This window comes from Pogoniulus pusillus, chromosome 22 (genome assembly GCF_015220805.1).
Source record: "Pogoniulus pusillus isolate bPogPus1 chromosome 22, bPogPus1.pri, whole genome shotgun sequence".
Lineage (NCBI taxonomy): Eukaryota > Metazoa > Chordata > Aves > Piciformes > Lybiidae > Pogoniulus > Pogoniulus pusillus.
Window position 1 is genome coordinate 16,044,303 of NC_087285.1, and position 15,767 is coordinate 16,060,069.

At 40.9% G+C, this 15,767-nt stretch overlaps 1 protein-coding gene across 9 annotated transcripts in view; it reads left to right on the plus strand.

Annotated features, from left to right (window-relative positions):
• The window catches only part of EBF1 (EBF transcription factor 1), a 289,221-nt gene that overhangs the window by 177,659 nt on the left and 95,795 nt on the right, over nucleotides 1–15,767 (plus strand). For 5 of the 9 annotated variants that reach the window (XM_064161950.1, XM_064161954.1, XM_064161951.1 and 2 more), the window contains exons 7-8: nucleotides 2,984–3,065; nucleotides 10,855–10,996. In XM_064161950.1, coding sequence (XP_064018020.1) covers nucleotides 2,984–3,065; nucleotides 10,855–10,996 — 224 coding nt within the window. The remainder of the gene's footprint in view (nucleotides 1–2,983; nucleotides 3,066–10,854; nucleotides 10,997–15,767) is intronic. The other 4 variants (XM_064161952.1, XM_064161956.1, XM_064161953.1 and 1 more) reach the window with 1 other exon arrangement.

Below are 15,767 nucleotides of genomic sequence, written 5' to 3' on the forward strand. Positions count from 1 at the left end.
GAGCCCCCTGATGGGGGGTTGAACCCCCTGAATGAAGCTTCCTCACTCTACCCTTGTCTTAATCTGTTCTCAGCCACCTTCCTGCCAGGCCTGGGGCAGACTGTCAACAGGCACGTGCTGTGCCAACTCGGGAGCCGCGCAGCTCTTGCCTGGATGAGTGTGGGATGCTTTCTCCTAGCCAGGGGGACTCCAGCTCTGGTGTGTTCCAAAGCAAAGTGCAGCCTATAGTTTGTTTTGTCTTTCAGTGGAATAAAAATACGGCACTTGGCAGAAGGCGTTCTGTAAACTGGCAACTTTTAACCTAAAATGCAGTGAGTGAACTTGGCTGTGTAAGCTTAGGTAGGGTCTTGAAAGTTCCCCTGAAAATACTGTTGTTTTGTTAAGTGTATTTTTTTTCTGGAGTTGATTTAATTTAAAGGAAGTTTTGTTTGCTTGCTTGCTTGCTCGACCGAGGGTTTTTGGTAGGTTTAAACAGATGAGCTTTGTTTCTTCTGTGGTTTAGTTTGGTGAAATTCCTGTAGAAGCTGGATGTGACAGCATAGTGCAAATGGAGTTAGACTTTGAAATTTTGAGTTAGGTTTTGCAGATCCCAAAAGACAACTCTTTGATTTCATAGTGATTTTTCAAGCCTTTCTGCTGACATGAGCTCAGACTTCGTAAGAAGAGGGAAGGGCTGGAGTCTCTGTGGCAAGCTTCACAAAGAACTTTCATTCTCTTTTGGGGTCCTCGGGTCAGCCTGCCAACTCCTGTTGCCCTGTGCTTCCAGCATTTGCATGGCTGATGTTACCTTTCAATACAGATACTTTTAACTGTCCCATGTCCCAGCTCCCCTTAGGACCGAGGTGTTGCTCCAGCACAGTGGCAGACTGGGCAGGGAGCTGCTGAGCTCAGCACTTGGTGGAGCAGCCAAAAATCCACCAGCAAACCTGGGGCAGTGCCGGCTTCTCCCCAAAGAGTGAGTCGCTTTGAGAGGTTTTGCCACATAAGGGCCTGTTGGAGGCTGTAGGCACCAGCTGACAGGGATGTCTTTGCCTCCCGACAGATGGCCAGGCTTTTTATTTCAGCAAGCGGTATCGTGCAGAGGGGTGGTCTCTGGATCCTGCCAGCATTTCGCATGACAGGGCCAGCTTAGGGCAAGGGGGATCTGGTGTCCGTGCCCTTGTAGCTCATGAGCTAACTGACGAGCTGTTGACAGCAAAGCCATCATCTGAAGTGTAAGACCCTGAACTCTTCCCTCTTTTCATTTTTCTTTGGCGGAATTAATGCCCTATTTGCTTGTCTCTCAAAATCCATTCTGGCACGAGTACAAACCCTCGCCTGGTGGCAAGCAGTTGTCTGAATTGGAGATGCCAAGATTTGTGCTGACAGCTCCTTCTACACAATCTGAGTCAGGCTGTCACAGCTGGCCATTAGAGGCTTAAAAAGACACACACATGTACAACAAATAGCACCAACTTTCTGTTATTTAATATCAGGACCTGCTTGATGAGGAAATGTAATGGCTTACACTGCTCTTCATTTTAGCGTAAAGAAGCACAATGACTCCAACCCCCTGTTGAAGCGTGGCGGCTGTTTATTTTCTGTTGATTGCTTGTTCTTATTTAGGAGCACAGGCCTAGAAAGGACTTCCTGGGTCAGGAGATCCCAGTCCTTGATAATTCCAAGCCTGACCTTTTATAATCCTTCTCATTACCTTACTTTTCTTTGATGAAATCAGTCTCTTGTAGTTTCAGTTTCTCCTGGCAGCCATTTGCTTAGTGTGATTTTCATAGCACGGAGGAACCAGCACCAAAACTTCCCTTGCTGAGAGGTGACATCACAGCTAGAACAGGGTAAAGAATGCTGCTCATCAAAAAGGGATTTTCTGTTTACCCTGCAGTTTTGCCTTTCTTGATGGCAGTGTGTGCAAATTCTGCTGACCTGACATTCAGTTTGGGTGCTAAAAGCTGGATGCTTGCAAAAGTTAACTTTCTGATTTGATGTAAATCAGGATCAAACAATCCCTCACCCACTTTGGTGTATGAAAACAGGTCAGATTAGCTTCTGCTTGGCCAACTAATGGCTACTGCAATCATGATGATGCTCTGCCTGGTTGTGCTAAGTTTTAAACTGGCCGTAGGATTAAGTTTTGCACGGTTGATCTTTAGTAGACCTTAGTCTGTAGTTTATTTTGGACAAAAGACTGATAAACTTTGGCTCTCGAGGAGGAAGCCTGGAATCTGAGACCCGCTATTATTCATTGACTTGTCTTTATGAGTTTACAGTCCACTGGTGCATAACAGCAAAGGAAATATTTTCAGTGAAATGTTTGCTTTTTTCCTTTGGCTTTGTAAAGTGCAGTGTCTTTTCTTGGAGATATATGTCAGGGTCATACAGCTACTTCAGTGAACTGTGTATGGTCAGGAAATTGAAAATATTTCATGTTTCTATGAAGTCAGTCTTTTAACCAAGACTTCATCCTTTCTTCTCTCAGAGCTTTGGTTCTCCTGATAAACACTATTTGAGCATTCATTTTATGCACAAACTGGGTTTAATTGTGAGAAGGAGATTTCAGCTGTGTGGAACAGTTGCAGTATTTTTGTAACCAGTCAAAATTTGCACAGGACAGTGAACTTGTAAAATGAAACCCCCTTTATACACATGGGAATAGTCTTGGCTGGCACTTTTCTGCCCTCTTTTTACTGTGCTGAAATATGTGTCTTCTTTTGCCTCTGTGGTTGGCACAGTGAGGCTGGTCATTGGTGACAGAGAGACTGACTCCACAAACTTCAGTGGCTCTGACACAACAGATCTATTAATTTCATGCTGAAGTATTTAGGGCATGCTTATGTGTTTTGCTGGGTTAGGGCCCATGCAAGCTCTTTTCCTTCTTTGGATGCTCAGTGGGATGATTTACTAAATCAGATAAGGCTTTGTTGAAACAAATTATAGCATATATAGTATTGTTTATAAGATGCTGATGTCCATTTCTCTTTCTCCACAGGTTCTTCTTGAAATTTTTCCTCAAATGTAACCAAAATTGCCTAAAAAATGCAGGAAACCCTCGAGACATGCGGCGATTCCAGGTCAGTCGGACACAGTTCCTCCTTTAAAAGTCAGCAGCTGTTAGGGACAGAAGTACTTTGACCCAAACTAACCTAGTAATTCACTGGAAGATGCTAAAAACATAAGGTCAAAAAATATTGCCTGAGGACTTCTTGTCACAGCAGAATTGTCAGGAAGTAGTTGGGTTTTCTTGGTCTGGACAGGAGAACTCTTGAAGATAATGTCATCTCCATGGGAAGTGAGAGCATGAAAAGGAAAAATCAAGATGACCTCACTGTTGTTTTAGGTTATGGGTCTGCTCTGCTCTGAGATACTTCCTTCTGCCTGGGACACTATTTGTCTTCATGTAAGACTGAGCGAACCCCATGTTTATTGGAAGAGGTAAAGGAGGATATAAGAGCAATTAAGAAAATCAGGCTGGTGACTGCACTTCGGTAGTTATTCTTCAGTGGTGTTAGAGCCTTATAAATGTGCATGAATGGGGTTCAAGGTCCATTCCTGTAGCAGCACATGGGGAAAAAAAAGCTACTGTTGCCGGTATCTTTCTTTGGATGTTTTGGACTTGTTTGGACTGTTGTGGCATGTGTCAGCAGGGCTTGGGAGTTGTACATCTTGAGCTGTGTGGTAAAGGGTTGGACTTGATGATCTATGAAGTCTCTTCCAACCTTGATGATACTGTGATACCTATGTCCTCGTCCATGACTATTTCTGGGAGCAAGTACAGCACTGTCCCTAAGGAAGGTGGTCTGCTCCTCTCTTCCCTGGTACTGGCAGCAGAATGGTCTGGTGGCAATGCTGAGAAACTGTTGCTTCAACAACTTTGTTGAAGATGTGGTGCTTTGACTATGCCAATGATGCTTTACCTGACTACATCCTGAATAAAAATATGAGGTAGAGAGGAAAAGACTTATCTTTTGATGGGAGTAGTGTATATGGCCCAGTGAGAAGCATGATGGGGTCTGTCAGTGGGGATTTGCCTCATGCTTCTGAGAGGAAATGTGAGACAGATGACATGGATGTCTGGAGGAAGACAACTCCAAGAGACGTTTGCTTTCTACAGTAGCTCAAGACCTTGTTTGCTTCTTTTCCAGCATTGTCACATTTAACTAAAAGTGCTAAATGCTATGTAAATGGCAATATTGTTTATACGTAGAACATATGTCTTTTGTTGAACTGCTTAATTGCAACAATGCTGGAAGACAGGAGGGTGGTTTTTTGCCCCTCTGAGCACAGAAGTGCAGAACTGAAGAGATGTGGCCACAGGGATTCAATTAATCAGGATAAGAGCTAGCATTAGCATGGCAGAGCCCTCAGCTTCTCACCCCACCCTCCTCCTGCCGTCATGTTTCTCCTGTGATTTGAGAGGGCATTATCACTGAAGGAGAAAGTGGAAAAAGAACTCTCACCAGCACAGGGATTTAGGCCAAGCAATCACCCTTGGGGCCTGTCAGAGCTTGCTTCACAACATGTACACTCTGCTGGGTTTGTGCTCGTCCCCGCTCGAGGCTGATTTTCATATGGTAATGCCTTTGCGTGTTCTCTCAGAGCAGCAATCAGGAGTCTGTGTCGGCGAGTAGGTAGGACATAGGAAAGGTTGTTGATCTCTTGACTTGTAAAGACATTCTGTCATACAAACCCAGCCTCACAGCAGTTGAGCTTTCCGTGTGTAAACAGAGACTGCTTAATTACACAGGTCATGTCAATTAGTGTGACCTTAGCATTTTCAAGAAATTAATCACTTTCAGCCGAGTGAGCCACTCATACTATAATGCAGGGTGGTATTGAAGCTCAGAGCCTTCTGCTGAGTGTCCAGGCTTATTGTCTTACAATAGCTCCTTTTGTTTCTTTTCTGTTCTTTTTCTTTTCAAAGATTTTGAACTTGTCGCTCTTTTAGGCATCCTAAAATAAGGCAGCCAGACTCCACACAGTCCAGGCTTCATGTACAATAATTAGGGTGAAAAGAACCAAGCATGAGCATAATGTCTCAATAATATGATGCACCTAGATGTTTGAGACAACGTTCTATAGAAATCAAGTGAAATCTGGGATCTTGTGAAGTCAGTGAAGGATTTGCTATCAGCTGCCTTTGAAATATTGCCACAGACTTAGAGAGTCTCTGTTAGTTATGTCAAAGTTCTCATGAAAAAAACATAATAAAAAAGGTATTTTCAGGTACTTTAAAATTAGTAGCATACTTTAGTTCATTCCCCTATCTGTGCTGGACTGTTAATCACTCTAGAGATGTATCCAGCTTTTGGACATGATCTTTCTTTGATCAGTCCCTGAGAGTTGCTTAGAGTTATTAGAATGCAGGTTATGGTTTTGGTGGGAGAAATAGTGAAGAGCCAGGAAGGAAAATGAGTCTTGTACTAAGCACTGTCCCTGTGGTAAATTTGATTTCTTAGATTCCCCCCCCACCATACCCACAGTAAGGAATTGTCTGATTATCACATGGTGTAGGGTAGAGGCAGAGTATGTAGTGATTTGGGCAACATGTGTGTGAAACTTCATTCAAACTCACATACAGAAATGAAGTGGGAAGTTTCATACTGAATTTTGCCTGCAAAAGCAGCAATGCAATAAGATTAACATTAAATGCTGTCGTGGGCCTGGAAGGAAATATATATCTCTGTATGTCTGAGATGTGAGGCATGTGACAACTGGAGCAGTGTGGAGTGCCAGCAAAAGTGTGTGGTGGAGCAGTGCTGGCTTTGGTGGTCTTGGTTGTGTCTCTAGCAGCAGAAGGAGACAGTCAGAGAGGAGAAGCCAAATACTATGAAGAGACTCAAGACAGCTGAGCTTAGTGTTTAGTTGTGTTGCAGAATCCCTGATTATCCCCGAGGAAACAATTTCATCTCTGCTTTATCAGCCCAATTGCACAAAGCGTTCGGTGACACCACATAATGTCACTTTGGTCCAACCTTGCCTTTTTTTCCCTGAAACCCCATTGAGAAGATACTCAGTCTGGTTTTACAGTCTTCACAATAAGTCGTCAGTCTTGGTGGGATGCCCCAATTAGTGGTAATACTAATAATAAGTGGATGGTACCATTGGTGAACTCTGCTTGGATTTTATTTTTCAGCACTAAAACCTCACTCATACAACCCAAGGAGTTCTGTATGTTGTTGTAATTAATGAAACCCAGGTGCCCTAGTTGTCTTGCTGTGCTTGTTTTAGCACAACTGCTTGCAAACTGACATATGTCAAGTTTTAATTTAGATGAAACTTTTCAGACTGAGTCACTGCACAAACCCCTAAACATTCATTTATTATGAAAACCTTGAAAGTCACTTAGAAATTGCTATACTGTTTGATTCTGTTACCATGACCTCTTCCTCAGCCTGGGCTGCTAGTTTGCCTCCATGGGACACTGCCACTCATGTTTGAATTGAAGCCACTTGTGTCCTATTGTAAATTTGCATAAGAGACAGAGATGATGCTTCATGAATCCCAGATAATGGAATTTGGACATGCAAGGCTTCATCCCCAGAGATGGGAAAGGAAAAAAAAAATGGCTGAAAAACAGCAGTGAGAGCTGTGGCCCAATTCAACAAGGTAATTAAGCACTCGGCCTGTCCTTGAGCATGTGAACAAAATTACTGAATGTATTCTAGTTGTGTGCTTGAAGTTTGGCACCTTTTTAAGTGTCTTATTAAATCAAGAGTGATTTTTAGTTACTAGAATAAAGAGGCCACAAGTGGTGATGAAAATAAAGATGTTGCTCAAGCCATTTCTGCGTAGCTTTCAAAAGAGCAGCAAACACTCAAGTTAGAAGTTTAACAGTAATGACACTCTTTAAACCTGGAAATCATCTTAATCACATATCCACTGGCAAAGGCAGAGAGAGTTTGAGATGTCACAAAAATATCAGATCCCTCTCCATACATGGGAGAAAATTGAAAGCACAAGGACCATGCTATGTCTTAATCAGTTAGCAAAGCTTAATGGGCTGTGGTTAAAAATGAGGAGCCATGCAATGCTTAATTTTGATATATTAGGTGAGGTACTATAACAAATAAACAGGCCAAGTGCTAAACGTGGATAAATAGCTTGATCTCCAGGCTCCTGGTCTCTAAATGCTCTTTCTTTTTATAAGTATTCACCAACTGGACTGTTTAATGGCAGCCAGAATAATTCACAGAGCCATGATACGTTCATGCAGTCGACAGTGCCAGCGTCATTGAAGAAAGCTGTGAACTGATGTGTTTCTTTCATACCTCCATCTCCCCCGGTGTCGGTGAGGGGTTTAAATTCAAAATCTATGAAGGGCTAAAGCTCAAAATCATTTTCCATGTTTGCCTGTCCCAAATTAAGACTGTGTTTTGTTGACAAAATTTGGAAAGGTTTGAGATTTGGCAGGCCTGGTTGTCCCTGTGCTTACATTAATGTGTCAGCACCTCATTAATCATTTATTAAACTGTAGCGAGCCATTCCCTCTTGCTATGGCCTGTGTTTTAGGATGCCTCCGTGCCCATTCCACATATACTTTGGCTCTCCCTTCCCCCTAGTTTTATAATTTCTCCACAAATTAGTTTTAGCATGTGCTTTAACCTGAACATATCCCAGTTGTTTCAAAATCAAAATGAGGAGAGTGTAGTATTTCTTTAGATTAAAAAATCTGAGTAGAACTTTTAAGTATGTAAGTGCTCTGTAGTGATCCAAGTATGTAACTGCAGCAAACAGTATTAAAGATACATTTTTTCTCCTTTAATAATTAGGGATATTAATATTTTGTTAGTGCAGTGTATATTCAGTATTCCTGTATTAATGAGATTTTTCCATTTAAAGAATTGAGCAGTAAGCCTGTGCTGTTTCTCACAGGTGCATTATCATTTTTTTTTCAGAGGGATGCATAAGAGTAACCACTTCTTTTTTTCTGCATTTCCTGAGACTGGAAACATTTTCTCTTGGGGATTCTTTTTATAGTTTCTTCTGTGAGTGACACCGAAGAACCACACCGATGTGGTCTCTTTGTAGTAAATCAAACTGTGTTTGGGAGGTAGGTAGGAAGACACTGTTAAGTAATTCAAAATACGTTGCATCAACAGTTTTGGAAACCCAAGGGGTGGCAAATTTAAATGCAGATTTACTCATGTAGACCTGACCTTGCCAGGATTCTTTCCTTGAGTTCTTCCCTAGAAAGGTGCGTGTCTGGTGACAGCTAGTTGCGTACATCATTTTAACAGGTTTGAGACCTATCTTGCTATTATTGATCTTGACCTATTATTTTTCTGGAATCCTATTTCTAGAAACCTTCAAAAGTCTACATTTTCACTGTAGGATTGCTCTGTTGCTGTTGAGAATCCGTGTGTACCCACATGGGTTTAGGACTGGAGAAAATATTTTTTCTTGTAGTCATTGTTATTAATTATAATAGTGTTAATTTTCATATGTGCCTAAGCAGAGCCATAGGAGAAGATAAGGAGCTGGCATAAATCATGCAGCTGTGACAGGCAATGCCAGCTAAGGATTTGGCTGAAAATCCCAGTTGCAAAGAATTTACAATGGTTGCAAGTGCACAAATAAGATTGCAAACCCTGAGCCACTTACTGTAAGATCGTATTTTATTGAGAATATCATAAACTTTATTCTATCCCTCAGGAATGCAAAGGATAAATTACTTTTGAAATCCCTTTTGGAATTTTATATATAGGGGTTGTTATTTTTTTTTTCCCTTAGTTTGATTTCAGAAAAAAACTTGCCTATAATATTTGGCACTTTCTTTTTTTCCAAATTTCCATCTGTAAGAGCTCTTGAATCATTTATTCTGTATTTCAATATCTTTCGCTTAAAACACACACAAAAATCTATTGCCAAGAATGCCATTCTGAGGGATGGTTTGAGGATCCTTTAGATGTAAATATTCTGGTTTGTATTCTTCTTTTTAAAGACAAAGACTTCAGGATTATCTGTGAACAGTTTAGCAGCTTTGCTTACTTTATGTTTTTTGAGCATTTTAATCAGTGGGCTGAAATAGGGAAATTTTTTTGCCTCTTTTTTTTTAGGATCCAGATCAAGTGATGAAATGGAATTGTTGTAAGCGATGCTTTAAGTGTCCCCATTTGACCAACTTTGAGAGGCAGCAGCTTCCTGAGAGAGTTGAAGCAATGTTTGCCAATCCTTGTAAAGCATTTCACCTCTTCAGAGGCTAAAGCCTCTCAAAACCAAGAACAATTAAAGCAAGAGCCTTTCAGAGCAACTGGGGAATTCAGCAAAATAAATCAGAAATCCTCTGCTGTGGCTCTGGAGGCTTGCCTCATTATAAGAGCAGATCTATTAGCCCCCTTGCCATTGTCTTTCATTTCTCAAGTGAGGTGATTCTAATTAAATTAATCTGCATGTCAATCTATCGGTGATCAATCAAAAGGGCTGAGGTCCCCCTTTGCGGCAGTGTGCTTGCGGCTGACAGGGGCTGATAATGGAGGAAGAAATAAACTGTCGAGCAAAGTTAATTAGTCAACATAATAGGTGGATTAAACAGGAGCTGCTGATTGCTGTTTCACATGTCGAAGCATGAGGTGGGAGCTGAAACTGCAATTAACAGACAATTATTATATTTGGTTATAAGAGGTCGCATGAATAAACATATCTCTGTGGGTTTCAGTTTTTAATCCCTTTGCCTCTTTAATGTAAGGAGAAGTGTAGGTCATTTCTCCTCATTGTTTTAGTCAAAGTTCTGGAAGGCAGTGCGTGCTTCTGCAAAACAGCAGCCAGCTGAAGGCCAAATCTTTGACTAGGGCAAAAACCTGGGAAAACACTGCGGGAGGTGGAATGAAAGCTAGGCAGGCTATGAGGTCACTTGTCCTGAGTGGAGTGGGAGGAGACTCGGCGTGATGATCTCACAGCTCTGCCAGGAACTCACCCTCTTTCCTCCACAATGCCACTCAGCCAGGACAGGAATTTCCTATAGGATGATGCCTTGCAGGCCTCAAGGTTGGGAAATCCTTCTGGACACCTCTGAGCACTTGGATTTTATGCTCTGGACTCAACGTTTACCTGTTTGCTTCTGCTGGTTTGGCTTCTCTTCCCACTCTGGGCTGCTCTGAGGAGCAGAAGTGTTGTATCCATCCTCCAGGGCAGTGCTTCTCTGTCTCCCTCTCCTCTCCTCAAAACCAAATCCTAGGTGTTGACATTGAGATAAGTTGAGAAATACAAATAATTCTAATGCTGGATGAATAGGGTTGTGTTCTCCAGATCAAGACCCCACTGTCAAGTGTGTGTACACAAACATACCTATGCATACTCCCCAAGATAGAGGTCGAGAGAAATTTGAGCAAGTCCAACAACCTGTATTGACTGTACTGATGGGAGAGAAGTAGATAAGGGTGGGGGCAGGCATGCAACAACTCTCATTACAACTTCAGAAAATATACTTTTGTTTTATTCTGAATTGAATCTCATTTACAACATCAACAACTCTATCTACTTCAGCATGGAAACTGAAGGATAATTTAGAGTGAAACAAAGCTGCCCTTGTACATGGGGGGAAAAATACTTAATAAAGATCCTCTTGTTAAAATGATGGTTAGCAGTGTGCTGTCTGCCATGCAGCTCTGAACTCTGCAATTTGACTTAAAACTGCATCAAAAGCTTTCGATGCCAAAGACTCACTCATCAATAGCGTCTCTTGTTAGATTTGTACAGCATAAGCACCAGTTATTATATGAAATAGCTATGCAATTTTCTGCAGCTCCCAGCTGTTATTTATTTAACTGAGTTTATTACACTCTGCTTCTTAAAAAACATACATATATATATATATATATATATGTATCCAGATTTTCTTCCATTTTGCTCTTGTGCTTGCAGGTTGTGGTGTCTACAACAGTCAATGTTGATGGCCATGTGTTGGCAGTGTCGGACAATATGTTTGTTCACAACAATTCCAAGCACGGGCGGAGAGCTCGAAGACTCGATCCCTCGGAAGGTACGCCTTCTTATCTGGAACATGGTAGGCACATCATTTTCATTGGTTGGCCTTGCTACTTTGAATGTGCATTTCTTTGGTTTGTGTCTCTGGCTACTGGTTTTTTCAAATTGCCCTGAACAGTTTATACCTTTGGGACCAGATGTTTTAAAGGAGATAGGTTGGCACTAAAAGTAGCAACCAGTAAGCAAACATGGGTGCAGAGTCTGTCCTGTGTGTCAGTGAAGTGTGGTGATTTCTTTGGGGTTTTTTATTTGCACCCAAAATTGGAGTCTGTTTGTTTTTGTGTTGGTTTTTTTTTTTTTTCTCCAAATTGCCTATATTTTTGACTGTGTATCTAAAAGGATGTTGCATATTTTCTGGAGTGCTCAGCACCCAAATTCCAGATTGGGTTTCTTCTACCTATAGAGTGCTGAGCTCTCTAGGAGATCCAGCTGTTCCTTTGAATTGCCCTAAATAAAAGCAGAGCCCTTTTGGAAATCCATCTGCTTACTCAAGCCATGGACGAATGTTGTCTTCTGGCTCCATCTGTGCCAGCTGAGGAAGCTGCTCTTCTCTGCATGCCACAGCTGCTTGTCTCTCTTCCCTGCTGCAGGCTATTCTCCACCATGGACATGCCAGCTAAGATGGTTGTCTGATTGCTCCCTAGTCTCCTTCAGTCCAGAGAAATTAATTTGAGTTAAATCATTTAAATAACGGCTCGTTGCCAATCTAACTTATTTTGCTGAAATGATTGAAGGAGAAATGGTGCAGGGCAACTTGTCTGGCTTTTCAAAAGAGACAGTAAACCCCAGTAAGGGTGGAATGGAGGCATGTCACTGGTAGCAGCCTGGAGTACAGTAATCTTTTCCGTAAGATCATCTGGTCTTGGAAGAGAACATCTGCTGGTGACTGTAGGTGCTTAAAATGGGAGTTGTTGAGTGCAAATATACTTTGAAAAATCTGGTTTTGATTAATGTTTTGTTTTGCTCTTTGTCCTCAGTTGATGACTACTACTGAAAAACAAAACAAAACCAGGGCATTTCCCTCCCCTCTCCCTGTTCCAGCTTGGTAGAATACTTCTTTGTCTTCAAAGCTGTTTGTAATCCTAAATTCAATACGTGCTTGCTCCCTCTAAGAGACATATACCCTCAGCTTCCATTGAAGTAGTCGAGTGTAGAAGGCACCAGCCCTTTATGTTGGTTTGTTTCACAAATATTTGCCTGCCAAGGATCTGATGAATAATTAAATAGATTTTTTTTCCAAAGAGTTTGAAGAAACCAGATAAAATTTTCTCTGGGAAAGGGAATGCCACTCAGGAAAAAAATGTTAACTAGATATGTTAAAAGAAAATATTAATCCTGAGAAATGGGCAAATGTATGGATTTCAGCTACTCAGTGAATTCCTGAGGAAATAGCTTTCTATTCTGTTTATGCTTTCAGACATCAGTCCTGCAAGCATTTATGCATATATTTAAGATTATGCACACATATGGTCCTGTTGGGATCAATGAGGCTTCTTGTGTCAGTAGAGTTGAGGGTATTGATAAGTGTTTGCAGAATCGAGTCTGTAGTTCACACTTACTAACCTAAAATTCTTAGCTCAGCAGCGTTTCTCATTACATAAACATAACTTACATCTGTATTTATTTAGCTCTAACTTTTTATGTAGGCTATGAGCCATTTTCAGCCATAATTCATGTTACAGATTTTTTTTTTCATCCTGCCAACAATCTAATTTAATGAACAAGCCACTGTCGTAATTTTTGCTGAATCTTTGTAAGGGATGTATGAACTCTGTCTTTATTAATTAACAGAAGGCAGAACATTAGGAAAGGAAGCTTCTCTCTGTTCAACTTTGTAATCTTTCCATTAAGTCTAGTCTTCCAAAAAACCCTCCTGTTTTCTACTTCTCTTCCTATTAAAGTAGATGTAGACACCATCTTTATTTTTTCTTTCCTTTTCCTGTTTTCCCCCCTCCATTGCAGTCTTCTCAGTGCATGATGCCTCTGGTCAAGGCAATGCCCTCTCAAACATAAATATTCTTACTCCTATGCATAGCATAATAGCAGCTCATTTTACCACAACTGCCACTCCCCTTGTAACTACCTGAGGGGTTCTGTTAGCAGAAAGAAAGAAAGGAAGATAATGCTGTGCTTAAGATATTTACACAAACCATAGTTTCTCTGCTAACATTAAAAATTGACATCTGCAAAATATCTCCATGCATCACTTCTGTGGGAAAGGTATTTTTTTTCTCATCTGCTTTCTCAGGTGCTTATCAAGCAACCGCTAGTAAATTCTTACCTTTGAGTAGCAACCTCCACGCTACAAAACCGTGTTCTTCCCAAAGGCTTGGTAGAGCCTTCAGTCCAGCTCTCCAGAAACTCTGTGCACAGTTGAGTCTGAGAAACAGGGGAAAAAATAATGTAAAAATCCAGTAGCTATTTTAAATGTTGTTATTGGATGTCTAAACCACTTAAATGAACCCACTGGAGCAGGTGACATACAATTTCCTCCACTGAAATTAACTTTGAGTCCAAATGTATATTATTTTTCTTCAGTTTTTGAAAGTTTTGTCTTGGATAAGATGTTCAAGTTAAGTAAGAGAGTCAGTGTATTTGCTTTTCCTCTTTCCAGCTTTTCTGCTTCACTCATGGGAAGGATAGATTGGCCTAAAGAGTATCTGTAAACAGTGAAAGGGGAAGCTAACGTAGCCATGGCTAGTTTATCTCTGGTTTGTTGCTCTGGTGAGCAACTTCTGATCATAGGTTTTTAAATGCTGGGATCTAGCTATAATATACTCTTGACCAAGTATATTTCCATGTGCTTTTCTAGATGTTTAGCTCTTTAACACAAATATCCAATCGCAGTAGCCATGAATGACTGACTGTGTGAGGACTGGGGAGAGGAGACGTAGCGTGAAGGTGTGCTGGTTGCCTAGTTTAGTTAAACAATATCTAGCTTATTTTTCCTTACAAAGTTGTGTTGGAACATGCTGCTCTTAAACACAGAGTTGCAGTTTATGCAACACCTAAAAGAGACTTTGGGTGCCAAAAAGCTGTAAAGAAAGCTTTACCTCCCGAGCCACTCAGGAGCCTGGTGTCTCCACATTCGGGTTTTACCATCTCATTAGCAGGGAGCCTGGATTATTTTTGGGACATCCAACATGTGTCTATTTATATCTTACCTGTCAGACAGTAAAATGAAAGTTCCTTTTCGTAGCTCATCTCTCTGAATATAACTGGGAACCTGGATCATGATTTCCTATCCACACTGTCCTCCTTGAAACCAGTGGGTTGAGAAGCTTGTATTTCAAATAAATATATCTATCTTTCAAAAGTAATAGCCAGTAGAGGCCAATTATTTCATACATCTCTGTGTGGTATAAATAAGGTAAGCCACAGTAATCTGTGGTTTTCAATAATTGTCACTTTTTCATTCACAAATAGTTGAATCCTCACTTGTTTTATATTTATGGTAAACCAAAAAGCCAGGGTGGCTGACCTCTCTAAATTGTACATATATAGTAAGATATATAGTGAAGAGCCAATGGGCCCCAATGAGTGGAATATATTTCAGCATGTAGTTCATCCCAGGGTGTCAATTTTAGAAGCAAAATCTTTCCAATGCAATTTTAGTGACTCGATTATGGAAGGGAGGAATCCTGACAGGGTTTGCAGCAACCCTTTCCAAGTTCACCAGCATGAAGTCCACCCCTGAAGATGTCTGTAAAGTTTCCAGTTAAAACTCTTGCTTTTCTGCAGAGTGAAAATTCTTTATCCCTCCTAATCTTTGAAAGGCTTTACAAGAACGTAAAGCCAATTGCAGCATCAGTTTCTCTGTTATTTTTCCCCACTGGCAGAATGCAATGCCCTCGAAAAATGATAGTCCCTGAGACCCTGTCAGTTTGCATGCTCTAACACTTTATTATCTAATGATCTAATATGCAACAATCCAAAGAGGGGGTGCTTATCACCCTGACAGGATGCCTAAGAGAAGTGACTAAATTACTTTATGTACCATTAGCGCTAGCTGCCACCGTGAACTCACTGTGAGCATTTATGCAAATCTTCCTGAATACATTCAAGTGGCCTTGTCAGGAAGACGACTGACAAGCAGTTTAAATGCTTGAGGTTTTAAAGGAACAGCCTTATTTCTTTTCTCTTGCCTCTTCCTCCTCCTCCATAGGAGAGCACTGAAGAAATAGGTGATGATGAGATTTGCTGGCAATTTGATTCTGAGCCATCTCACCAGCAGCAAAAGATGAAAGATGTAGAAATAGGGACAAATTACAAGACATGATGTCAGAATTTGCAGATGGAAGCAAAAGCAACCATGATTTCTGAACCAACGTCCTGCCATTATTTTAATATGAAATATACATAAATTGGTCTGTACATATCTGAAATAGGTCATATTATCTAGCAAAATCATTAGTAGTGGCTGCCTTATACTGGAAATTAAAGTGCATGGCTGGATTATTTGATCTCTCTACTGCAGCAGCTGAGACAGTCAAACTTTTACAATGTTATTTTAGATCCTGATTGGAATGAGTGATTCAGACTGTTTGCTATCTGCAAGTGCTAAACCTCCTACAATAAACAAAGAATAGTAGTTGCTCAGCCTCAGCTGAGTACATCAGGTGGATCCTCTCATCTGAAGTGAGGCATTTAAAGAGCTTTTCTTGCCAATCCTGCCCATCCTGGCATGTCTGAGAGCCTATGATCACCACAGTAGTTACATTCACTGTTGTTTTCTTTTTTCCTCCCTTAAATCTTCAGATTTGAAAGCAAAAGTGGTTGCTAGGCTGTTT